Here is a 27,873-nt window from a genome sequence, read left to right as displayed (position 1 = left end):
ATTTAGGTTTTTTGAATGATCAACGGTTTTTCTATTTTGTGCAGTGTGAATTTATTTTCTGTCTGACAAAGAAAAAGAGAATTTTCTTCATGGTGTGCTTATGTTTCATTTTGTATCACAATTATGTATTAAAAACTTCGATACAATGTTAATAATACTTTAATTCACTCTGGACAAACTTCATGTTTAGTGAAAATAATTTTGAATATATCAACCGCCAGTGTTTGGCAGCTGTCACCCGGATATCGAAGTGCTGGATATCGAAGAGTCTACTGTATTTGGTAAAAATAAACTTATCCACATATTTTTTTTACACACAATACAATTGCACAATATGGAACGCTTGCAGAATACTCTTAAAATATTGCAAAATATGTTATAATTCATCAGATATAAGATGAAATGTCCAGGAGATTTTTTCCAGAATGATTTTTTTTTTAAATTAAAACTAAAATTTCAGGTTGTTTTTTAGTTTTTTTTTTTTTAATAAGTGTTCGATTACTTTTGTTCTTCACTGTATATTGTTTACGTTTTGTCGTTAAATTTTTCAAATTTCAACGCCGCTGAAACTGCTAGAACGATCGATGGTGGCTCTGCCGTCGCATCAAAGACGCCCGTGAAATGCTAGAAAAAAACGGTTTTCAGGCAACAAAAGCATCTGAGGAATATTTTTTGAGGAAATTTGAGTGAAATTTTGTGAAAAACAGTGCTGAAAGGTGAAAAAAATTTTAAGAACGTTGTGGGGGATTGGGAAGAGTTTGGAGAAATTGTGAGTGTGGTAAAATCAGGGCGGAGAGGGAGTATTTTGATGGGCAGGATGAATCGGAAGGAAGGGAAGATGCGTGTGGCTGTCCGGGTGAGGCCATTCAATAGGCGTGAACTGGAAGCTAACCAGAGGACAATCATTCGCGTGTTAGATGGACAGAATCTCCTCTTTGACCCAGACGACGATGAGGATGAATTCTTCTTTCAGGGAGCTAAAGTTAAGCACAGAGACGTCACAAAACGCATCCGGAAGAAGCTTCCCATGGAGTATGATCATGTTTTTGGGGCAGAGGCTACCAATGATGATGTCTATGATCTGTGCATGAAGCCTCTGATTGCCTCAGTCATGGATGGGTACAATTGTTCTGTGTTTGTTTATGGAGCCACGGGAGCAGGGAAGACCTTTACGATGCTCGGGAATGAGCAATTTCCTGGGATAACGTATCTGACAATCCAGGAGCTCTTTAGGCAGATGGAGGAGCTGGTGAATGAGAGAAAATTTGACATTGGAGTTTCTTATTTGGAAGTTTACAATGAGCAAGTGATGAATCTCCTCACAAAAACCGGACCCCTAAAGCTCCGGGAAGATTCCTCGGGAGTTGTAGTGAGTGGACTCAGCCTCAAGCCCATCTACTGTGCGAAGGAGTTGATTACTCTTCTCACCCTGGGCAATCAGAATCGCACGCAGCATCCAACAGATGCAAATGCAGAAAGTTCCCGGAGTCATGCAATCTTTCAAGTGCACATCCGGATGGGTGATAAGAAGTCTGGACAGAAGCGAACTGTGAAGCTGTCAATGATTGATTTGGCGGGGAGCGAGAGGGCGTCCAGTACGAAGGGAATTGGAGTGAGATTTAAGGAAGGTGCCAGTATCAATAAATCTCTCCTGGCTCTTGGGAATTGCATCAATAAACTGGCAGATGGACTCGAGCACATCCCGTATAGGTAAGATTATTCCCCTAATTTGCCCCGGAGGACAAGAAACTGGAACCCTTTGACCCTTTTCAGAGACTCCAATCTCACGAGAATCCTCAAGGATAGTTTGGGTGGGAATTGTCAGACCGTGATGATAGCCAATGTATCCCCATCGTCCCTAATGTACGATGACACCTACAATACCCTCAAGTACGCAATGCGTGCCAAGAAGATTCGCACGACTTGTCGGCAGAACATCCTCAAATCCAACCTTCCAGTTGAGTTCTATGCCAAGAAGACGGCGCGTCAGGAGGAGGAGATCGAGAGGCTGAAGCAGATCATCAAGCAGCAGGAGGAGAAGATCAAGAGGCTGGAGACTGAGAAAACGGTTGTCGTGGAAGCTGAACCTGTGGTCAAGACTGTCGCCATGCCGGATCTAACGCTGCAGTACCGAAGGATTGACCAAATGTACGAAGATATTAGGAGCGTCACTACAACTCTCATCCAGATCAACAGCAAGCACAATCTGCTGATGCTCAAGATGAAATTCAAGAAGCACATTGACGAGTACAAGAAGATCCTCTACCTCGATGGAACTTTCAGTTCGGTGAGTCTTTATTCTCTAAAATCTAGCTATTTAACCCTTTTTAGAGTTCTCATTCAATTAACCCATTAAGACATTTCTTATTAAATATTCCTAAAAAGTTCAATTTCTCATGGATTAATCGAAAAATTTAGGGGATCGCGGGGCTGGGGATCAGAGTTTTCTTATCAGAAAATATCTATCTTGAGGAGCAATGTATTTTCCCAACCAATTGTCTTGAATCGATTTTAGAAAATTCCTCGAAAAGTCTGTAAAAAACATCCCACCCGGCAAATTTTGCAGAAATTCGTCAAATTTGAAAATGTAACTGCCGAAAATTCTGCAGAATTTTGTTCTAAAAGTGGATCCGATTGTATGAAAATTCTGCAGAATTTATACAGAAAACTATGAATTTTCGGCACTTTCCCCAATATGTCGTTCTGTCAAAATTTTCTTTGAAATTCCCGTCAAATAATTTCGTCAGATATCTAAGTTTTCTGCAGAAAATATCTACACCTCTGCAGAAAATCTTCCGAGAAATCTGTAGATATTCCTACGAATTTTATTTGGGCTTGGGACAAAAATCGTGAGATATTTTTGCAGATTTTCTGACGAATCCTGATGCATACTCTGATGAATTTCTGTAGATATTTCGCCGATTTTCTGTAGATTTTTTTCTACATTCCAGACTTTCCAGACAGGTGTCAGAAAAGATGGAAATATTTTTCACTGAAGTTTGCAAAATTCAATAGAGTGATTCTTGGTGATTCCACAGTGTTTATATAAAATAAAGAATTCTGCGACGTCGTATAAATAGAGAATAGTGAAATAATATCTTTAAACACAGTGTCAACCTAAATTTCCTGTTTTTGTATCATTCAATTGGCGATTTTTAAGAAATTTGTATTTTTGCTCGCAACTTTTTACTTATCTTAAATGTGTACTCGGTAATGCTTGTTAAGCAGAGTATACCATTTTCTTTGAAACTTCTACAGTTTCTTGATAAATTAACAATATTTTTGTTGAGAAAATGGAGACTATGTAGATTTTCTATGCAGAAATTGTGCCGAGAATCTGCAGATTTTCGGAAGAATTTCTGCCGAAAATCTACAGATTTCCTCTGAATGTACTAGAATATACCGTTACAATTCAAAAAACCTCCGAGTAAAATCGGCAGGTAGAGCAATGATTTGACGGGACTCTTCAGGACATCTTAACTGATATGACTACCGCTAGAGGGCTAAAATCGATATTCGAAATTTCAATGTCGAATAGAGGAACTAGGGGTACCTTCCCACCAACGAAAGTTCCCTGTTTGAACATCGTTCAGCAAACGCGTTCGGAACAGGGTTCGGTCCAATGTAAATCCTTACGGGCTGGGAAAAAGCGAACGCGGTTGAAGCAATAGTGGCCTTTGATGGCCACCACTTTCTGAACATTTGGGAGGCCGCCACCGTCGCGACAGGTCGAACAGGGAACTCTTTCGTTGCTGGGTTTGATTTAGGGCACCTACAGAGCTTTTGACGTAATTTAGTTTCGGTCTCAATCGGTAATGAATCGGTAAAGCGCATATAATTGATTTATCTTGAAAATACATTTTTTTCATCTTTTATTTTTTATTTGTCCGAAAATTCGTAACACGGCTAGAGATCAGGCAATTTTTGAAAAAAATCCCTTTAGCTTTAGCAAGTGCCCTTTCGGAAAATTGTTTTCTTTCTCCTATTTTTGCGCCGATCTTGACGATTTAACTGATTTCGATAGATATACAAAAACGTTCTCATGGATCTGAGTAAAGTTTTTCTATGAGGAAATTTGGTTTGAGATGTTCTTAGAATAAAAAAAAAACCTTGAACTTTGTTGAAAAAAAATTGTCATTACCCTATTTTTAATCCGATTTTGATGATTTTAAATGGTTCGGCGCACAAAGTTGATAAATAATTTCCCAGAAAATTTTGACATGACGACATCTTGAGAAAAGTGCCGAAAATTCATAAAATTTTCTGTAGAAATTCTGTAGAATTTTCATACAACGATCGGATCCACCTTAGGGTGGAGTAACCACTTATCGCCATGTTTAGGAAAAAGAAAATTCATTTTATGATAACATCTGAACCCTTATTGCAAGATAATTTAAATTTGACATAAAGTTACTTAGATGTATTAGCTCTAGATACGTGAAAACAATAGTCCTACAATTTAATGCTGAACTACTTAAAAACTGATTTTTATTAACAATGCAAAAATAACCACTTTGTCGCCACTTTTTACCACTTTTCGCCAGTTTTGTAACCACTTCTCGCCACCCACTCGGAAAGCTTCAAACTCGATTATTTTGAGCAATATTATGCAAAGAATACATTCAGCATTTCTTTTTCCTCATGAACACCTTATTATTACTCACTTTAAATGATTTTTCTTAACTTTTATTTGAGAAATCAAATTATAGGACTATTGTAAAAGGTAAACAATGCAGATTTGACAATTGAGAATCTACGAAGTGAAGTTAGCGTCGCCTATTGAAAAGATATGGCGACAGATGGTAAAATGAATTCCAGAATAATACCACTTCTCGCCATGCCTCATTTTTATACGAAAATAATATAAAATGAAATATTAATAACTAAATACAAATTTCATGTATTACACAAGTGTAATTAAATATTCAATAGTCAAATTATTTATCCAAAAAGGTATATTTTGCTTGATAAAAATTTGATGAGACTTAGTATATTTGGTAAGAAATATTGGATTCGATGCACTTGCTTAAAATATTGCTCTTAAAAATACTCAAAATCGTAAATCCAAAACGAATAATTATTATTTTTTGACTCTATACGTAGTAGCAGTAAAAATACAAATAACTTTGCGGCTCATTTATTTCATAAGTCGCGAAAAATAGCGATTTCGATATAAGTGGCGAAAAGTGGGGCACTGGCGAGAAGTGGTGATTCCACCCTAGAGCAAAATTTTGCAGAATTTTCGGAAGTTACATTTCAAAACAACATTCCGGAAATGTTAATTTTACCCTGCAGTATTGATCCGAAATCGGTGTAAATATTACCCTTTTTAACCCCTCGAAGCATTTCTCGGACATTTTACAAGGGTTCCTAAGATTTCTCAATATGAGTTACCTCTTGATGAAAATGGTTTTTAGCACTGTACTGTTATCAAGTGCTACTGCATTATCGACTTTTCTTCGTATTGGTTTGTGTCTTGAATGTTTTCCCCAGGTCTTGCAGCGTTCTAAAACAGTAACAGAAACCAAAAAGAGAAGTCGATAATGCAGAAGCACTTGAGAACAGTAAACACTAAAGAAAAACATGTTAATTTTTCTTTGGAATAGCACCATAAGGTCTGAACTCCGTATCATCAAAGATAAGTTTTCAAGAGCAGTCTCTGCCTAATAAAAAACACTGATTTCAAGCTTATCACTTGAAGAGCATTTGAACTTTGCATAAAAATAATTTTATTGGAAGTCTGTCTAATTTGAACAATTTTTCAGTCATCTTAGGGCTATTTTTTCTCACCCAACAATTCTTTGTGCTTAATTTCGTGAATTTTTTCTGCTTCTGCAACAAATTTGTCCCCAATGGCCACAACCTGATGTTGGATGCTAAAGCTGACATCCTCACTAACACTCCCTGATTTCTTAATCTTTTTCACTGTGTCATTCTGGGCAGTTCGGATTGTGTCTCTGCACTTGATGAAGAGTGCTTTGGCACCTTTGGCCAGATTCTCTCTGTGCTCCTTCGTGACTGGAGGCACTGAGACAAAGAGCGTTGTGCCATCCTGCTGAGGATTGAGGTTCATGCCACTCTTCTGCAGGGTGGCCAGAACTGCTGGGATTGTCTGTGGAAATCCACTCAAATTTATCACAATCACTTGGGGATTCTTCCTTATGATCTGCCCAAGTTCCTGTAGCTTGTGGTCCTTCCCATCCACGCGAACTTTGAGCTCTTCCAGGGCACCGGTTGAGGAGCGCAGTGAGATATTTTTGATGTATTCTTCCTTGAGATTTTCAATGGCTTTCTGCATTTGACCCAACAAAGCGTCATATTTGACGTGTTCCCGAAGGACATCCTCATTTATTTCCACTTTTCCCGGCTTCTTCTGTTCCTTCTTTCTGTCCTTGCTCTTGGCACATTTCTGGGTGAGAAAAATGCTCCGAGATTGAATGTAAACATTGGGGATTTCTGTGCTTTTATGCAGAAAAACTGCTTGTCTCAGGGCAGGATAGATTCTCGACACACTCCGGATTGATGAGAACATCTTTCGAATAGCAACAGGGATTGATAGAAGGTGACAAAGAGGATTTCCCGGACTAGAGATGCAAACTTGTGTTGTCACTTTATTCGTAACCTCACTTTTACTTCCCGTTGTTCAATTTGAAAGGTTTCCCTATTAGCGGTTATAATTCAAATTCAAGATTCATAAATTTGAAATTACTTACTGGGAAATTTTGTTAACCCATTAGCCTTGTCTAGAATTTCTAAAATTAAAAATAAAAAAAATTGCGAAAACTTTTTTTTTGTGTGAACCCTTGTATATTTTAAAAGGTTTATTGTTTTGAATAAAAACCAATTAATCCAGAGGTTTATTAAATGTCGCGACCGAGCCACCAACGTGTATTCTAGAACTCACGGGAGAATTATAGTTAACTTTTGGAGGGCTAACCCTCCCTAGCTCAACCCCAAGCGCACTCTTTGACGATCAGCGAGAGACTGAACTGAATAGATATGCTTATAGCCCTCCTCAAGACGTCACACCTAAAGTAACGATTTCTATCCTTTCTATCCCAGTGAGCATAGATACGAAGGTGACTATGATACTACTCTATAGCCAAGCGAGCACAATTAGCTAAAAAAAGCAGCATTTTCAGTAAAAAAAATATGCTGAAAACGCTGCCTTTTATAGCTAACTGTGCTCGCTGGGAGGTGACTACAGTAGAGTTCCTCAAATTTGAACAATATTTTCAAATCGTATCGGAATTCATGAAAAATTCAATTTTGCTAAATTAAGGAAAATAATTAAAGAATTTTATCAATTGAATTTGTTGTTAAATAGGCGGAATTTGTTGAGAAAATTAATAAAATACTACAATATTGAGAAAACACCAGAGAAAAATAGTTCTAATTCAGACTCCGCGCAAAATTTCTTTTACATAACCTCATATTTTACATTGTGAATGCAACCGTCGTTGAAATTTGAGGAGTTCAAATTTGGGGAACTCGACTGTATATTGAAATTCAATATACCAGTTTGTAGTTGAGCGCTGTTCTACATTATCACTCTTTATTCACAAGATCATCTTTATCATAAGATCAAGATCATAAGATTATCCTTATTCACTAATAATCTAATCATTCTTTTACACAACTTTCGAGAGCAAATTATAACTAAATGCCAAAGATAATTATAGAATTTTTAACTTTAAACTCTAATTGATGTTTGCACCGAGATCTTGACAAAGAATAGAATGACTCACTGATTTTAATGACTTGACAAACTTTTTAGTACTCAAAAAATTATAGTTAAAAAAAATTGCTTCGGAGGATTTCCGCCAGAGCGTATGGTGTTCTTCACCAAGATCCATCGGATCACCGGTGCTTCCAAAAAAAGACAAAAAAAAATTACAACGGCAATGTAAAGTTATGTTTTGCTCTAGAACGTCAGAAAAAGATTTTTTTCGGACACTCAATTTTTGACCCTTTTGTTCTTGACCCTTTAAGGACGAGAGGGTCAAAAAAACGAGAGTCAGAAAAAATGACTTTCTAACTTTTTACAGCAAAATGCAACTTTAGAAGGCCGTGGGAAAAATTTCATTTTTGGGTCACCGGTGACCGAATCGTCCTTAACACTTCGTAGAACCCTAACTAAAAGTGTCACGAAAGGACCAAGTGGCAGCCGCTGCCATTTATCGAATTTTACATAATATTTTGATATTTTTACTTATATTTTAATATTCGAAGCTTTAGTCAGTTCTTTTCTGGTGTCTGAATCAGAAATTTCATCTCCTTGGGTACTGTATCTAAAGATTTTTAACCATTCGATGTTTTCATCTTTATCAGAATCATGGCGTCAGGGAAAGTGGTGTGCCTTTGGATGCGGCAGCCTTTGAATGTTTCAATTTTTCTCTTATTTTTCAAAGCAAAAATTCTACTTTATGAACAATAGTTGATACTATTAACTATTTTCTATTAACTTCGCTTAACAAAATGGATTTTGAGCTTTGGTAAATAAGAGAAAAATTGAATAATTCCCATAATTATTCATATTTCATACATATTTCCCAATTCAATATTTCCTATAATTCTTCTCAATAATTTGCAAAAACACTTTCAATTTGTTCTTTTAAGGCTTTTATACACTAACAATCAAGAAAATTACATCTGCAGAACGTCAAACTGCCATATAAAATGCATATGGCAGCAACTGCCACTTGGTCCTTCCGAGTGCAGTTTTTTGTTTTTGCAATATATTTACATTAATATTTAATTTTTATTAAAAATTTTATAACGAAAAAATAGCCAGATAAATTCTGCACGCATTCAATCAGGCCTCCAGGCGAAATGATATATTCTTCACTATAAAAAATTAAATTAAAAACTAAATTGGCAGCGGCTGCCACTAGGGTCCTTCCAAGTGTTAAAGGGTTAAGTTTTTTTTTCATATCCATAAGAAATTGATTATTTCCTCATAGTTCGAAACATTTAAAAAGTTTCTTCCTAGGTATTAGATATAAACATTTTAATTTCCCAAACTTAAACCTTACAAGCGTAGAAAAAATCGTAATTTTACTGTTAGTTAACCCTCTAACGGGTAAGACCGCCTCCAGGCGGTCTTTACAAAAATCACATTTAGAGCGACAATAAAGGTTTTATTTATTTAAAAGTGCTATAGTGTCCTCGATAATAGTCTTATAAACATCTCTTGAAAGTTTGAACTCATTTTGACTCTTCGTTTTGTTGCTATAGCCAGTTTTATGTGACAGGTCAGAGAAAAAGCAACAAAAAATATTTTTGCAAAAAAACTCATTTACAATTTCCATAAAAATACCGATTTAAATTTATCTGACTAAAATAAATTTATTTTTTACTAAAAGATATATCATTCTACTTTGTATATTTTATTTAAAAAAAAATTGAAAAAACTAAAAATGTGAATTTTAGAAGCAAAAAGAGTTTCAAAAGAAAATTATGTTTTCCCACCTAGCGCCTAAACTAAAAGAGATAATGAAGAATGGATGGTTTTTTCGACTTTATTGGATCATAATTATCCTAAAAAACATTGTTTTAGAACTTTTTCTCGCATATTAATGAAAACACCGTTAGAGGGTTAATCCTGTGTAAATCCCTTTTATTAAAACTTTTTATTAAACAAAGAACTTGAAGTTTGCTTGAAAGTTTCTAATAATCACTTTACTATACTTAGCCCAAAATGAGACATTTTCAATTTAGATAGTAATGGTTCTGGGGCATACCATTTAGATCAAAAATTCATGAAATCTAAATTCACATGTCTCGTTCTCAAACCACTGTTTTGTGACTGGATTGAACGCAATTGAATTTATTGTGATGCTTAAAAGAAGAGGAAGAGTCTGATAGAGTGGGATAGACAGATGCAACACGCTTGAGGAAGAAAGGGATAAGAATTTTGATTTCATAAAATTTTCCTGATCTAAAAAGAATGCCGAAAGTATGACAATGTCACTATAACATTTTTTTATCCTTCTCCTTCACAAATTTATTGTATTCGTTCTTTTCTTTTGCGCACTTCTTCTTTTTAATATCACGATAAGTTCAATATGGATTTAGGTTTATTGTTTTTTTTCTTTAAAAACTGATTTTAATTCGAAAATAAAGGAAATAAGTACACTTAGTGAGAGAAATCCGAAAAAGTTAAAATAACATTCCGGAAATGTTAATTTTACCCTGCAGTATTGATCCGAAATCGGTGTAAATATTACCCTTTTTAGGTGTATTAGGGGTTAAAGTTACACTTTTCATGTTAATTTTACCCTTAAAAAGGTGTAAAATTAATATTAAAAAATGTTGATATATTTTTACACCTAAAAAGTGTTAAAGTTATGAGAAAAAAGTTAATCGCACCTCTTTTTTTCTCAGTGTAGTAAATATAGGGTTATTGTATGTTTATAACCATCCAAAATTTCAGGATGCATCTCGTTTGGAAGCGTCCATTGATAAATACTCTCGACAATTGGATGACCAAAAGAAGATCATAGTTGAGTGGGAGGCGAAGCATAAGAATCTGTTGGAGGATTTGCAGAAACTGCGACAGGAGATGCAGGAGAGGGAGGGGCATGAAATGCTCGAGATGTACATGAGAAATAAGGATCTAGAACGAAAGGTTCTGTATCAGGATCAGGGACAACTGCACACAAATAAGACTATGATCCTGATGAAAAATGAACTGGACAATATGAAGAATGCTCTGTTGCTTTCCTGCGAAATAATCCAGCAGAATTATCTTTTGATGCGCGCCAATAAGTACACCATGGATGTCAATATGAAGCGAAAGTATCAGAAGTTGGTGAAATTGGTTGAGGGTAAGGCGAATATCAAGTTTGCTGATGAAGAACAGGAGGATTCCTTTGAGTCTCTGAGCAAGATTCGGGCTCTGGACTTTGGGATGGGAATAGGAGTGATTGGGGGGAAAAGGTTGCAGGAGGCTGATGATGTCATCAATCGGAATCCGGCAAAGCGGAAGAAACTGATAATGGATGACGGGGTGCCTCCGGTGCCACTTTTTGCCCCATCAGATCCCAATGCAACGCAGATTCTCAGTGGAATTGAGCCCCTTGAGTCTGCTACCAATGAACCAGAAGGTGGACTTGGGGCAGAGATGAATCATACTTTTAGGGTGCCTTCTGTTCTGACTGAGCAGAAGAATAATGTCCCTGGGCCCAGTGTTCATCTTGCAAAGAACTTCAAATTAAAAAGTTCTCCAAAACGCTTCAACAAAGTCACAAGCAATGAAAACAAAAGAATCTCACCGTATCGGATAAAGAAGAGTCCCAAGACAATCAGGAAACATGCCCCAGTCAATAAAGGTACCAACTGGCACTTTGAAGATTCCAATGGAATGTTTTAATGAAAAGATTCAATTGTTTTTTTTTGCACAGGTATAAGTCATCCCGCGCTGCAAGGTCGACTCGAGAAGAAGGAATCAGTGGTTCAGAAATTCTGGAAGTAAAAAATTTTAAGGTTTGATTTGATTATTTTTCTATAAATGGATTCTAAAGAAAATACTTTAAGGAGTGACTGCACATAAATTCATTAAATCTTGACATTGAAAATGTTTATAAAATTTCATAAATAATTCACCTAAATTTAAGGTATTTGCAATTAAATAAATTACACAAAACTATTTATGAATGGTATTTTAATTTTCATGAAGAATGGAAAGGCAACTGGACCAGTATTCCAGTAGAGCTGTGGAAGAAAATGGGGGAATCTGAACTGACTGACGGTAACTGCTATAATGTACTAAAAAATGTACTAAGTTTCTGGATATTGCACATAGAGGGAACTAGTGTAGAGTGAAAGAGTGAGAAGGTCACTGTAGCTGAACTGTCAAAAAGTCAACATCCCGTTCTCTGAAATAAAGTCTAACATTTTTCCCCAAAAAGTGAGTGTTTTAGATATTATCGGCTGACAAATCCACTCGACCACCACGGATTTATCATGTACATCCCAACTTTAGGGATATTTTTAATTAACTTATTAGTAACGTTCATTTTGCTGCAGTTTTATAAGTTATTAAACTGTGATAACCTTCAGATCTGTGATATCTCACTGTGATATCAGAACTTGAGTCCCTTGAGCCCCCGGAGGGACAAGACTAAGTGGACTGAGCTGCACTCAGTAATTATTCTAGGTGACCGGAGGGAATAGGCGACAGTGTGAGGTTACTTGCAAGCCACCTCAAAATCAGCTGCCATACTACAGAAAAAAATCTTACTATAGGCTACCGGACGACATGTGCATGATCGCAAGTAATATCATGAAATCCCGACTGCAGCCTGACTTCAGTTGGAAAACGGTTTGTTACACGTGTTGGGGTGCATCAGGGTTCAGCACTGACTTCACTGTTCTTCAATGTTGTCATGGATTTTATCTAACCACTTCTATCTAGACCGAGGTGCCATGGACTGTGCTCTAAGCAGACGATGTAGTGCTAATGGACAAAACCAGGGATCTCCTCCAATGCAATGTATTGGAGGGTGATGGTCTTAAAATTAGTTGTTTGAAAACTGAGTATATGCACCTCAATTTCAGCGGAAGTACCGAAGGTAGCGGATCTCTATCTGTGGATGGGGAAGGCCTGTCTACAACCAATAACTTCAGATACTTGGGCAGTGTCCTTCCACGATGGTTCTGTATCTGTAGATATTGCATACAGGGTTATCATTTGGGTGGATGAAATGGCGTCAGTTCGCCGGTGTGTCTTGTGACCGACGAATAATGTTCCGGACTTGGCCAGGGAATGAATATGGCGGGAACGATTTAAACGATGAGGGTTTCTTTAGAACACTATTCACTTCCTCTTGTCACTTTCCTAGTCATTTCCTTCCAAAAGGAGCCTCTCAGTCCTAGGTACTCGGCGCGAATGTCGAGGAAACACGTCACTTGCTACCCGAACCACAATAGATCCCACCTTTCGGCACGGAGACTCTGGGTGGCAGCCAGCCGGTGACTGTAAATAACAGTTATTAGGCGCCCAAGATGAATCCTCTGGTGCTTACTGGTGAGAGAGCTCCGTGGAAGACTTCCTTAATGTTTACTTTGCGCTATCAGCTGCAAGTTTATCACCAAATGGATTAGTTTTGCCTGGTGCTCAAATCTCTTGACTAGAGTGAAGTACGTCAGTTCGTTGCGTGTGCAACAATTTTTCGGAGTGTATTGGAAGTGCTTGTGTGGCGAGGCGACGAGGTCGCCCAAAGCGGAGGAAAGTAGAAGGCTTATGAAGAGTTCTGAGTGAGAGAAAAAATTGCCCTGCTCCATCTCTTCCACCACGGACCTTTGTGGAGTACACATCTCCACTCGGTCTCTTCCACCACCATAGCCACCAACAAGAGCCTCCGCAAGTCCAGCCTAATACTCCAAAGCTTCCTGGACATTCTTCAGGCCTCCCTAAATCCCAGGCAACCCAATCACCGATGGAGTGCCAGGACCAGAGGGCACAGGGGAGCGTGGGACATAGTCCGTGCCCCCGTCGGAAGGACCAAGGAAGGAAGGAAGAATGTAACGTATCGCCAGAAAAGCCTCGATCTCAGACACATAATACACTCAGCTCTTCGTTATCCGGCACTTCGTTATCCGGGTGATAGCTGCCAAACACTGGCGGTTGATGTATTCAAAATTATTTTTACTAAACATGAAGTTTCTCCAGAGTGAATTAAAGTATTATTATTATTGTATCGAAGTTTTTAATACATAATTGTGATAAAAAATGAAACATAAGCATACCATGAAGAAAATTCTCTTGTTCTTTGTCAGACAGAAAATAAATTCACACGGCATAAAATAGGAAAACTGTTGATCATTCAAAAAACCTCAATGTCATTTTGTTCCCCAGCCAGCCGGATAACGAAGAGTCGAGTGTACTAAGATATCATCAAAATCACTTCATAAACACCGAAGGTATGCTTCGGTCAAGTTGCTTTTATTTATAGTTCGGGTCAGGGTAGAGCGAGGGCAAAGTGCGATCCACTGTTGGAAAGGTCTTGATCTCATCTAGAACATATTTAAAATTTTATTGAAAAGCATCGTCTAGCTAGGTCATAAAAAACAACTTTTTTTTCTTTAATTTTAAAAAATCTAAATCCAATAGCCCGTCTGACCAAGTAAGCGTGGATTATAGCCTCAATTAACCCCTATCTTTCATACCTTACTTTTAAGAAGCTCCCATACAAAATACCCCTTACTAAATATATGTGAAGGACACTGTTTTGCGTTCATGGTGGTGAGCAGCGGAACTACGAAAATTATGTTGCCGGCCGTGTTGCTCGGCTGTCAGTGACAAGATGGAATATTTTCCAATTATTTTATTTGTTTTTAAAATTTTCGCAAAGATTCTCAGTGATTTTAGTGGTTTTTTTTAATAATAATAAATGTGCGTGGGTGCGTTTCGTCTAGAGAAAAGTGTCGTGGTAACTATAAACAAATTTCCAACCTTGAAATACGTGTTTTTATTTCCTTTCGGGGGTATTTTTTAGGAGACAATTTTTTTCAGAATAGTTTTTGCTTTTCTAAAGTGTTAGATCGTTCATCCTGATTAAATAAAACATATCCCTATCTTTGTAGCTTCTATAATTTATATAAAATTTGAAGGTGAAATCAGGATGTGAAATTGACAGTTTCATTCCACCGCCATTGATATACGTGGCAAGATTCAGTCCTTAATTTGTGCCTACCACTCGGATCTTGCCTATGAGGACTAAAATAGTGCCTAAAGCTGGGTATTAATTAATGGCTCAAGGCTGGGTCCCCCTTACCCTGTGTCAGACGGGAGATTATTATTTGCCCTTAATAATTCAATCCTAAGTTATTTTTTCCAAAAAATCTTGACTGATAAGAAATTATAGCAGTTAAGCCATACAGTGGCTAAGCCTTAGGTCTGGAGCCCGTATTGGATTTGAAAACAAGTACAGAACTTGCGTGGCCTGTCCCTTTTCATTCCACTGCCTTCGTCTTTTACTTCTTAACTGGACATTATTCAGGTTGAAAGCAGATTTATCGTCAGTTAAACCAGCATTTATCTTAACTTCATTTTTGCGATTTTGAGATATATACATATTTGGAATCAGCGTAATTTTGTTTATTAAACGCATTTGTGAAAAAGAAATTTTTGTAAGCCCAATAAAAATTATTTTAAATCAAAATTATCGTAAGTGCCCTTAATGAAGAAAAATTTATCAGAATTTGTCGTAACTTCCATTTTTGGGGAAGTTACGACAAATTTCCATACAAAATTTTCAATTATCAGCATTTGCCGTAACTTCTTTTGCTTACTTGCGTGGCTTGTAATTTGCAGCAAAATTGCAATATTTCTCAATAAAACGTTTATAAACTCTTCCAATTATCGAAAGACAGTGCGAATAGTGTAACATGAAATCATTTTAATTCAATATTTGTGAGAAAAAAATCCCTACACATCTGTCATTAATTCAAAACAAAACAAGCGAGCGACATGGCGCACAAAATTTATTCAATAAAATTTATGAAATAAAAGCTTTTAGGGACTGGGATAAGAGTTTAATTGATTAATTTAGTCAAATAAAGCGCTTATTATCACTAGAGTAATTGAAATTGATATAGGGGAAGTGCTTATAATTTTGGACAGTCTGCTTATAAACATCGAAGTTCCAAGTTTGAAGTGCGATATTTTCTATACTAATTGACATTTCTTGTTACTCTCTTTTCAGAAGGGTTGTTTAGAAACTTAGCAAGCTATTTATCGTTTTATTTTTATTAAAATTAGTTTTAATACGTTTAAAAATGAATTGATAAGTAGAGGTGACCTTGGCTCTTATTTTGGACAACTTGTTTATTAATTTGGCCAACTTGGCTGTAAATTTGGACAGCTAATCCGCCTCAATAGGATGCCCATTGTTCTTCATTTGATGAACCAATCTTACCAAGTCCTCTTCCTGTTCATGTAAGGGAAACGTAGAATGTCACAGAAGCCCGGAAACTTTCCATATCATTCATTAAAGTGAGTTGACTTCGATACTCCAAGTACGTGCGGATTCGCTCATTCCCTGACCTTTCCGGGAGCCTTTCAAGGCATTTCTCGCTACATCTCTTTCGTAGAGATGATGCTCCTTTATTTCTCCAGGCATTTGTCCAACCTAGTCATCACAAAAGCTAAAACTTCACGAAATTTCGTGAGAAAAACACATGTCCAAAATAAGAATCATCACCTCACTGGTGAATGTCTTAAAAAATTTCCCATTTTTCACACGAAAAATATAATTCACAAGGCAAATCTCACTTCAGGTCAAATGTACAAATCATCAGTAACGTGAATCAACACAATATTCAATGAATATTCAATAATATCACTCAAAAACAGCGAACAAACTTTGTTAGTACTTCACCAAAACTAAATAAGACTGAAGTAAGCCACGAAGTTCTGTCATATTTCTCGTAAGCAATTGCTCACACTGAATTTTCAACAAAGCAATTTCAACTCAAATCATATTCAAATTTTAACGTATTTAGTGTTAAAATCTTCCAAAAAGAACAAATATTTAGATAGAATTCATTATTCATCAAATATTGGAATAAAAATCGATCATTTTAATCAATTTATTTTTAGTGTCCAATGTTATCCTCAAAGTGTCCAAAATAAGAAACTGGACAAAATTACAAGCATTTCCCCTAATGCATTTTTAAAAATTGTCGTAACTTACAAGATCTTCATACATTGGAAGTTACGGCTTTATAAACGATGGAAGTTACGACAAAATATTATTGTGTTTCTTCTAACATATTTCTTAATATTGCAGCTTTTAAATAATTTTATAAAGATTTTCTCGAGTTAACTTACAGTTTGTTAGTGCCACTTTTATTATTTTGACTCAAAAGTATTGCATTCGGGGCTCATTTTTAAGAAAAATAATATTGAACTGAAAATTTCGTCTCCTGAAAAGTTGTCAAAAGGAAGTTACGGCAAATGCTGATTTAACTGACGTTATATCATAGTAAGATATTTCTGTTGAGCGGTATAAATGTTTGTATGTATATGCCTTATAAAAGGGCGCTGCACCCTTGAGAGATGATTTAGGTATCACACGTCAATGAAATCTCTTAACGATTGGACAGAAATTCTTACTTTTGCAAAGTTACCCACAAACCGCTTCTAATTTCTGAAATGTTTACACTATTATGACTCCATTTAGTAACATAATCGTATCCGTCATGTAATGGTAATAAAAGGGGGCAGCAGTGCACCCTCACATCGCTATAACTTATCCATAGTTCCGAGCCCTGTGGTCGTGTAATTAGTTTATAACTTTTAAATGTTAAAGCAAATGTTCAAACAGACCTGTCCTATGGGTTTGTCGACCAAGGAAGGCCAATGATGGAATTGAGGGAGAGGGGAGGAAATGCGATCAAAGTGGAGGTTTCATGGGAGAAGTTATTTGAATTGGTGGAGAGCCTTCTCATCACCCGCCACCACCTCTAATGATGTCCAGCACGAATAAATTGAGCGGGAATAGAAGAAATTGAACCATAAAATAATGAGAGAACATGTAAGTGCCATTAAGAAGGCGATTTTATAGAGAAACAGATGTGTTACACTTTGCACTCTCACGCATCCGGTACACATTGAAATCCCGGATCTCAGCTGAATGAGGAATAGGATTCTGCACTGGAAGATCTTCCGTGGCAGGGTAAAAAAAAAACAGAGTGGTTCTTCCATCTCTGCACCATCTCGCGTACATAATTTGGCGCGCGCGTGAAATATGATCTCACATCTTTCTACAATAATTCATTTTTGTTCCATGAAGAGTATTTTCTCTCTCCCCCTTTTTTGTGATCTCGTTGGGAGTGGGATACTAGAGAGCCCTCTACATGAATGTGTCCACTTGATGATTATGACGATCACATCGGATGGTGCTTCTGCCCACTTGGACCGTTTAATGATGATCGCGCTGGAGCAATTTGCGATCATCGTGCAGAGATTCTTGGACAAGAGGAGCACATCTGCAGATGTAGGGAGAAACACATATTCTTCAATAATTGACAAATTGGAGCGACAAGGATGTGACTCGCGATCTTTTCCGCCATCGCATCTGCCATATCGTTGGCATCGACAACAAATTAACACGCCACTGAGATCTCTTGTTGCCCTTTTCGTCTCACTTTGCACCATCACATCCTGGCGACGCCGCGGTCAGGTTTTTATTGCCCTCAGCCTAATTAGACACTCGCGCATCAGTTTCTGCTAGCACACGGAATGCTGCAGGGGGAGAAAATGACGACCATCAGGTGTGTGGGAGCCCCAGAAGACGACATTTACTCGGAAATGCTCAAAGCTTTTGCAGAATGATTTCATGCCTTTGGCACCTTCTTTGAGACGCCCTTTCACAAATAAATGCATATTAACTCTCCGGCTCGATAATACCAAAAGTCTCACGAAATCCAATAGCAATAAAATTCATGTCCCCTTTTATACAATTCCATGATTGCCATTACTTCAACAATCGCCATTTATAAAAATTCCACACGTTCCCTTTTTATAGCCTGCTCTTTATACGGCAACTCTTAAAGGAGTCACTGGAATTGCCAGAAATTGACCCATTTTGACTTGCAATTAAATGGGCATTGGAATTGTGCTTAATGAAAATGAAAGAGTTTTTGATGTTAAAATATATGGTTCTGAAGTTTCGATCATTTTAAAGTACATAAACTTTCGGAAAAACAAAGCCAATCCAAATATTTCGACGATCAACCGGAAGTTTACAGTTGAAGTTAACGTGTTCGCCACTTGGGCGCTCTTGTAGTTGTAGCTGTGTCTTTTGATATTTTTTTGACAAGACAGCCTTCAAGAATTCACGGAACCACTAGACCACATTTCTTGACTTTCGCAATTTTATTCTTTACGACGTTTCGAGGATGAATGTCCTCTTCATCAGGTATCGAATTTTGTTTAGAAAATCACGTACAGGCGGGAAATGGTTATACTTTTTTGGACTTGGATCGCAGATTGCACTTCGTAGTTTACCATTCGACTGATCGACACAGATTTCGACACAGATACCTGATGAAGAGGACATTCATACTAGAAACATCGTAAAGAATAAAATTGTGTAAGTCAAGAAAGGTCTAGTGTTTCCGTCAATTCTTGAAGACTGTCTTGTCAAAAAAATATCAAAAGACACAACTGCAAGAGCGCCCAAGTGGTCGAATGGTGAACTATGAAGTGCAATCTGTGGTCCAAGTCCAAAAAAGTGTAACCATTTCCCGCCTGTACGTGATTTTTCCAACAAAATTCGATACCTGATGAAGAGGACATTCATGCTTGAAACGTCGTAAAGAATAAAATTGCGAAAGTCAAGAAAGGTCTAGTGTCTACAATATGGCACGCTGATGAACAACTTGTAGCTGCAGAGAGGTTGGTTAGATGTCTATTGGAAAGAATATTTCTCAAAGCATCCAAGGAATCCAGGATTGAGAATGTGAGTGAGTGAATTAGCACGCATAATTGATGGATGCTAGAGTGAGTTCACTTTCTTTTGTGATATACCAGGGTAGATGTGCTGATATCTTGGTTAATGTACTAATAACTGTACTATGATCAAGACAGGGCGCCTGTAACTATGTGTCCAGTCGGACCACTTTTTTTCAGTATTGGGTGCGATTCGACAGTCGCCTCGCTCGAACTATAGATCTCTATATACCATTTAAGATTTGTCTATGGGTCGGCTTAAACCTTTATCGGTTCCGCTGCATTCAGGCCACTTATTTGGGCCCATTATGCACTCCCCATTACTCCATTTTATCTTAACCCTCAAGGCGGTCCTACAGCTTTATATCTCGGCTCCTGTATACTGCGGCAGACCAGCCTCGGTTGGATCAGTTGCAGTGAATGTGTGTTTGTATCGACAGATCTCTTTTATGCCGAACTCGTGTTTCTGTATCAGCCTCTTTTGTTTAGGCGGTTCATTGTCAATGCATTAGGTATTATTTTTCATCTATTCACTGGACTCGTTCGTTACGGCTGCTGAAAAATCTGCAGCTGCCGAGTTTCGAACCCGAGACCTCACAATCACAGAGACACTACTCTACCAATTGATCCACTGAGGCTCCTCTATATACCATACATTCAGTGATCTGTCCGCCGAGCCACGAGAGTTCTAATTTGATTAATCCAAGCCATATTGTATGGAACATGCTAGAAATTTAGCGAACTTTAGTAGCGTGAAAATTCAAACACATTCTACACAAATTTCTATTACACCAGTTAATAAAAGTTCAATAGAATTCGTATGGAGGAGTCTAAGTTCACAAAATTCAAACCGCATTATATCCCTTTCTTAAAAAAAAGAACTAATTCATACTGAGAAATCCTCGTCAAGTGCCTAAGAAATGCTATGCGAAACCCAAAAAACCAGAAACCCTTGTCAGTAAAAATAGCAATGATATACCCCTTGGCTTAAACACAAAATTTGAATATATTTCAAGAATTTCATTCAAAATTACTGTTCAACATCTCACCCTCGGCTCCAAATCGAATTTGCTTGCAGTGTTTGCTCACGTTGAGAATCTCACCGACAGTAAACTGACCTAGGCTCATCATTAGCTTAACCTTTAAATTTTAATATTTTTTCATCTCATAAATAAGGTATAACCCTATATTACGAGCTCTTATAAATAAGTTTAAGTATTGAAAGGTGTAAAAGGTTTTGATTCCTTGGATCAACTCATGGGAGGGATGTGGTACTGAGAACATTCCAAGTCGATATCTTCATCATTCTGTCCAAAAAACAAGTCATAAAGATTTTTATACTCTCGCTAATTCGGCTCTTTTAAGATCGAGCTACTTTATAATTCGGGCAGCAGTCAAATTTGAAAAAAGTTTGTCAACATTTTTCAAGTTTGTCTTAGTTATGAAGTGATTTTGCATTATTAAAGGTTTTTCATGTAATTTACAATAACGGCAATAACTATGAGTATGTAAACTTAATATGTGTATGTCAATCAACAAAAAAATCGTTGCATTTCAAACAGTTTGACGCCCCAATTTTTGTCGGGTGACATTTCGGTCCCAAATGCTCTAATTTGAAAGACTACTACTGTAATTTATCTTTTGCGAGTATCGTTACAAAATTCTAAAAAAAGTGGATTAATAAAAGCTAAATTGACCAAGAAATGAAATTTCACGGTTTATTATAGACCTTGTATTCCTCTAACACAAAAAAACACACTATCTATATGCCAAGGTCGAGGGTTAATCCTAGTTTCAATAAAATGAAATAAATGTACAAGATTCTGAAAGATAATAAATTTAGCTTTGCAACAATATTTTCTTTGACCAACTATCTTTATCGGAATCTGAACTGTGATATATCCGATGTATCACTTCACGTATATATCACTTTAATGGTGCTATAACACTAGGATTTTCACAATTTAATTTTAAATTCAATTGAGCCAATTGAGCACTATAAGATTTCTAGAATTTACTTGAAAATTCTCACAGCCAGGACACATTTTGCAAGAAATTTGCTCAATTTTAAATAGTGCAGCGAGATTTTTGACTGTGAATGACTTCGGAAAATGTATGATAGTACTTAAAATGTTTTATAAGTCACTTGTCTGTTATGCAGAAGAATCCCCAAAGCCAGAAGAAAGTATTGTGGGCAAGTGGGCTCATACATTTTGTTGAAAATCCGTATGAAGTCATCCCAACTACGATTTCTTGACACAACAATTTCCTTTGAATGGCTTTGGAGAAATTTAATGAATTGCTCCCGATACTTAAGCTTCACTCGCGTACAAGTGTATCACTAATCACTGTACTTGTTTTATTTTTTTGGCCACAAATAATAATTAATTACGAGCAAATAAATTTAATAAGAATAATTTGGTGCAAAAGGCTACTTGTTTAACTGCAATAAAATTGAAATTAATGAGCAATTTTAACATTTTAATTTGCTGAATTCAAATTTAATTGAGCACCCACATTTATGCTGTTTTAGCATGTTTAAACATGTTTTGGTGGGCCAAGTTTTAGTTTATATCAATAAATATGCGAAAATCTATCAATTCTAATGATTTTTAATGCAAAATAACGCATAGAAACAATTCATTTGAAAATTAAATTGAATTTACAAATTGAAAAAATCCTAGTGTGATAGCACGGTACAGTTTATAGAAAGTAAGATTTTGCACAAGCCTTATACCCTAGACACATTTGCGACTTAAGTCGAGACACAACTTAACGTGGTTATATTCAAAATAATGACTAGACTACATTACATTCGCGCCAGTTTCAATTAATTTCCCACTAATTAAGCCGTTTCTTGGTTTATGCACAGATATGGATTAGTCAGAAACTGAAGGAAATGTAGCTTAATTATGATTTTAAATATTATATAATTACGTCAAGCCGTCTCTCGGCTTAAGTCGTTTATGCATCCAAGGCATTAAATTGAAATTGAGGGATTTATGTTACATTTAAATCAATTTTGCCTCCCAGCAGCTAATAGAGGGCGTTACTAACGGGGAACGCGTAGGTTTTCGATTGATCGCTCGAATGATCAATGAAATTCGATCAGTCTATTTATAAACTTATGATTTGTTTAACTCCTTAAAGTAAATATCTATAAAAGTATCAAATTCAGTGTTTGTTTATCCAACAGGTAATTTACATCGTAAGATCATAAATTACGTGACACCAATTAATGAAAAATCATTTATTTACCAGCAGTTTAGAGAAAATAGCGAAAAATACAGAAGTTTGTATTTTATTTAATCATTCACCACGAGCTATTAGCTGTAGTAAAATGACCATTACCTGCCATCTCTCAACTACACATTCTGCAAGTTTTGTGTGCATATTTGCTTTGAAAAGTCCGCTAATAAAATTTACAATAATCTTACATTATTTAACTATGCAAATCGTTCAAAGAGCTCAAATCTCACCGACAGATTCTGGGTCCTCCAATGCTGTAGAAAGGGAAAAAGGGATGACAATGCGCCGTGTGTTTTGCAAAATGCTGGAACTTGTGCCTTTGATATCTCAAAACTACTTTCTCATCATTTACTCATTTACCGGTTTACAACTGATTTCAACAAAATTGTAAATTATTCTGAAGATCGCCTAAAATAACTTAGGAGTAATGCAGATGACTTACGGATAAAAATTACTGTTAGATTCATATCTTGGTCATTTGGTTCATAACCGATTGGACCCGTTTCAGACTTATTAGAAATTCCAAGACCTTTCAAACAAGTCCAAATATGGTTAAATTCGGTTGAGAAATATGCTCTCTAAGGCCTTTTCAACAGCGGATTTTGAAAAATGGAATGACTCAACGGTATTTTCGCATATGAACGAAATATCCGCTGAGGAGGGATTAAAAACATTCAAAAATGAAAAAAATAGAGTCAAATTATGGGAAGGGTGCCTCCCGTAAGAACTAAGTCGGTCTTTTTAACCTCTCACGTACAGGTAATTCCAACGGATAGACCGTCAAATAGCATTAAGTGGTTTTCAAACTAGAGGTTTAGCCCAGTTCCCGGAACTTTCAAATTCCTAAATAGAAATCAATTTTTTCGGTTTTTGAAAATCCTATGGTTCAGTTACTTTCAATATTTAATCCGAAATCAAAATTTCCCAAAAACTTTTACCAATAACTAGTTAGAAAAGTTAAACTATTTGGCTAAGTCTTTGGTCTGAAGCCCGTATTACAGTATTTCTCAGAAAATGTCTTAACCACGAAAAAAAATATATTGAGAAAAGTGGTCCCTGGGGGGTGGAAGGTTGAAGCTTTGGGGGATGAAAAAGTGAAAAAATCGAGGGATTATATATAATGCTCTCTCTGTGGAGTTCGAGCAGTAAAAGAACTAGTATTGAAAATTATAATTCAAATGTTTCAACACGCATGTTTATTTGGTCTGTGGTCGTTAAATTGAGAAATGTCGCTGTTGAGAATGAGCAAAAGAGCGCACTTTAATTATCATTTAACACATTCGGACCTACTAAGCATTAAGAGAAGGAAGAGAGTCTGAAAATGAACAAAAGCTATTATAATTCGGGGAATGCTCGAATTCGTGAATTTTTAACTTCTTCTGAATGACAAGAAGTAGTATGATATTCTTGATACAAGGTATCATCGGTGTTCCTGGTTCATCGTTTTTGGGTGTAATATCTGTTGACTCACTCTTAGAAAAAATTAGTTCGTACAAGCTCATATGCAGTTATTAGAACTATAAAATATAGTAAATATAGACCCAACTATATATTTAGTTTGGGTAACTAAATGAAATAGTTGACCACAGTTAGTTAAAGTATCCTTTTCATTTAGTTATGACAACTAAATCAAAATAGTAATGGGTACTATAACATATTAGTTCCAATTACTAAATAAATGGGGTTGATACCCATCTTATTGGCTGTAATAACTATATCATATTAGTTGTGGTTACTATATAGCATTCATTGTGATGCATATTTCTTATTAGTTGCTTAAAATTCGAAAGAGCTTCAACGCATTACTAAAATAAAAACCACTCCTTACTATTGGAAAAGTAGTCATAACTTTATGAAAATATAGGCCCATCTATTTACATTGGTTGTGAGAACTAAAAGGAATTAGTGACCAATATTAGTTGGGATAATGATTTCATTTAATTAACACAAGCAAATATAATTGTATGAAAGCATTATGAAATAATTGCCGCAACTTATCCACGTAAATATTGTCTTACATTCTCACTACTAATAAATTTATTATGAGTATAATGTTTTAAGAATATAAGAACTATTTTAAATAGATTTGATAATAATCGCCCGAACAACTAATTTTCATTAGTAATCACGTCTAAACTTTTCTAAGAGTGTACGAATTAGTAATACCGGTTCTTAATAACCCTAATATATAAAAAGAAAATGTAAAATTGAATTAGTTCAATTAATGGTATTTTTTCACTTGTTATCATTTCGGACTGACAAAATCACATTGGAATTCTGAATGGAGATTTGTTTTTGGTTATAGGTATGTAATGTATACAGACGAAATATTTCCCTAGATTACCTACGATTTCTGGTTAGATTAGATGGAAATTATGTAGTTAAGGGACTTCCAAGATAAACCTTTTAGTAATTGTTTCGGGCTCTAAATTTGCATTTAATGGCCTCAAAAACGAGATGTCAAAGATGAGAATTCTGGAATAGGGTCAAAGGGTCCCGGTCAAAACCTCGAAAGCCAAAATCTCGAATGCCAAAATCCTGAATCGGCTAAAAATCTGAAAGCCACAATTCCAAATTCTTAAAAGTATCATATTTATTCCCATGATTGCGCGAGCGCTTGCTGGAGACGATGGAATATTTTCTGTGTTTTTAGGGAATCATTCCGGGCATTATCTTCCGTATAATTTCGCCGCTTTCACGATTTTGACTTTTCGGTATTTTGTCTTTCAGAATTTTAGCGTTCGAGATTGGCTCCGTTCAGTAATAACCTTTCGAAGAGACAAAACCACTCCAAAGCTAAGCCAAACTTATTCGAAAATCTACCGGAAGCCTAAAGTGCAAGTTCATTTACCCGCCGCTTTAGCGCTGATTGTTGTGCTATTTCGAATTTTGATATTCTTGACACTTCAATCATCAACAATGTCAACAACAGTGTGCAAACATTTGCTGCAAAAAGTGAACTGTTTTGTGTAGTTTTGTGGAATTTCAGGATGACAACTTCGAACTTCCAACAGGTTTTTAGGTAAGTTCTCTCTGATATACCTTCGAATCGGTAAAGGAAAAATCTCAACCGGAAAGAGCACTCAAATCGGTAAGGTTATTACTGAACGAGAGGATTTTGGTTTTCGGGATTTTGGTTTTCGGTATTTTGGCTATTCGGGATTGTAGCTTTCGATCCATTCGGGATTTCGGCTTTTTTTGGATTTTGGGTTTTCTGGATTTAGGATATTCAGGATTTCGACTATTCGGGATTTTGGCTTTCAGAGTTTCGATCCATTCAAGATTTTGTCTCTTCGGGATTTGTGACGTTTGGGATTTTGGTTTTTCGAAAATTGAGTTTCGAGATTTTCGTTTTTCTGGATTTTGATCCATTCAGGATTTAGGCAATTCGGGATTTTAACATTTCTGGCTTTCAATTTATTCGGGATTTTGGTTTTTCGGTATCTTGGCGTTCGGGATTTTAGCTTTCGGAATTTATGCCGGCACCGACGGGTAATATGGTGTCCTGCCCGTTCAGCTGTTTCTGATAACGCAATAGTGTATGTTTTAGGGAGGTATTCTTCATAGATTTTCAAGTCAGGTTTTCGGAGAACCAACTAACTAACCGATTGCATGTTGGCCAGGAAAAGTTTTGGACGGATCGGACGGATTGTGAAAACTGTAGATAACCTAAGTCTCTGGTTAGGAGTACTTTACCGGTCAGAATAAAGTTTCTAGTGGAACTGCGAAGGATTTATTTGAGGAATTTGGTTAGTACCCTTATAGATCACTCTCTAAATTTCCATTCTTTATAATGAAGAGAGGCTGTGGTGTTTTTTAAAACCAGTAGAAAACTTCCTTTGGGAATACCCGACATTAAAGTCCTCAAGGGAAAACATCTTCTACAAAATAAAAGAAAATTATTGGATATCCGTTAGTTGTATCCAGTTTTGAAGAAAGTCAAATATTTTGAAGGAAGCGGTCAACTAAAGTTTGAACGTCGATATCTCTTACTGTTTGACCAGACTAGTAACAGATAGAAAGAAACACGAACCGTAACATAATTTTCCGCTAAACTTTAGAATTCTAATTTTTTGTCAAAGTTTGATCCTTATTTAGCATGTAATAAGGCAAAATATTGAGATGTTCATAGCAAAAGGAACCTATAGGAAATACATTTCCGTAATAAAATGGACCATTATTGCTCTGAGCGACACATAAACAAACCTCTCAAAATCGATGGATTGCTTATGTTGCTCTCTCTTTGAGTTCGAGCAATAAAAAAAAGAGCTGAGTTGTCGCCCGTTTTCTGGTGGATGCTGCTGTTGATATTCTGGAGGAGGACTTGCAATAATAAAAATAAATAATCGTAAATTAAAATGCGCACGCGTGTGTGTATTTGAGGGAATAATAAAGAAATTTAGTCACTCTCTATGACTCTCTAAACGCGCTTTGATGACCACTTTAGTGCCACTACAGAACAGCCTCAATGGTAAAGACTGAGAAGGAGAGAGGAAGGAATACCAGACTCATGATAATCTTCCTCCGGCAGACATTTAAACTTACATTTAAATGAAGTATAAGTAAATTTATGGTGTAAATCGTCAGTGTGTTCGTTAGAAGTCTCTGACTGTAGTCAACAATTAAATTGCGGTGGCAATTAAATTATAAAAGTGATATGACTCTTTAATTGCTATAATATTCGAATTAATTATGTGGATTTTATTTTTCTTTTCTCCTAATTATTATTATTGGCTGAACTTATAAGAGATTATCCACTGTTGATTGCTCCACTTGATTGGAAAAGACTTCTCAAACCACGCGGTTTTAACTGCAATCGGAAATACTGGCTTGTACCTCAGGAATTTCTTATTCTTGAGCAATTATTGCTTAATCAATGGTGTTCTTTAGCGGTGCTGATTGAAGGCTATACTATTGCACCCTCAATAGAAATGAGTACATCATACAATACACGGTTAGAAACGGTTCACGAAGGACATTTGCATCAGAAGTATGCAATATTGGAATTTTTCAAAGATAGCAATAGATTACAGTGGGGGCGGTTCTTACGGAACCGATGCCCCAGGGTCTTCATTATAATAGCTCTGACTTGCTATTATATGGCGAAGAAATAAGACTTTAATTAAAAGACTATTATGACTATTTACAATAACTTTATTTGA

At 36.4% G+C, this 27,873-nt stretch overlaps 2 protein-coding genes across 2 annotated transcripts; one reads left to right on the top strand and one right to left on the bottom strand.

Annotated features, from left to right (window-relative positions):
• Positions 1–579: 579 nt before the first annotated feature.
• LOC129804888 (kinesin-like protein KIF18A) lies at positions 580–11,652 on the top strand. Its single transcript, XM_055852605.1, has 4 exons — positions 580–1,710; positions 1,774–2,287; positions 10,436–11,333; positions 11,406–11,652. Exons 1-4 carry the CDS (start codon positions 809–811, stop codon positions 11,474–11,476), a joined length of 2,385 nt encoding a protein of 794 aa, XP_055708580.1. The 5' UTR covers positions 580–808; the 3' UTR covers positions 11,477–11,652.
• Positions 5,681–6,633, bottom strand: LOC129804938 (ribosome-recycling factor, mitochondrial). The gene has a single exon (XM_055852727.1). The coding sequence runs from the start codon at positions 6,530–6,532 to the stop codon at positions 5,777–5,779; it is 756 nt and encodes a 251-aa protein (XP_055708702.1). The 5' UTR covers positions 6,533–6,633; the 3' UTR covers positions 5,681–5,776.
• Positions 11,653–27,873: the final 16,221 nt, after the last annotated feature.

This window comes from Phlebotomus papatasi, chromosome 2 (assembly GCF_024763615.1).
Source record: "Phlebotomus papatasi isolate M1 chromosome 2, Ppap_2.1, whole genome shotgun sequence".
NCBI lineage: Eukaryota > Metazoa > Arthropoda > Insecta > Diptera > Psychodidae > Phlebotomus > Phlebotomus papatasi.
This window is presented reverse-complemented; position numbering and strand designations above follow the sequence as displayed.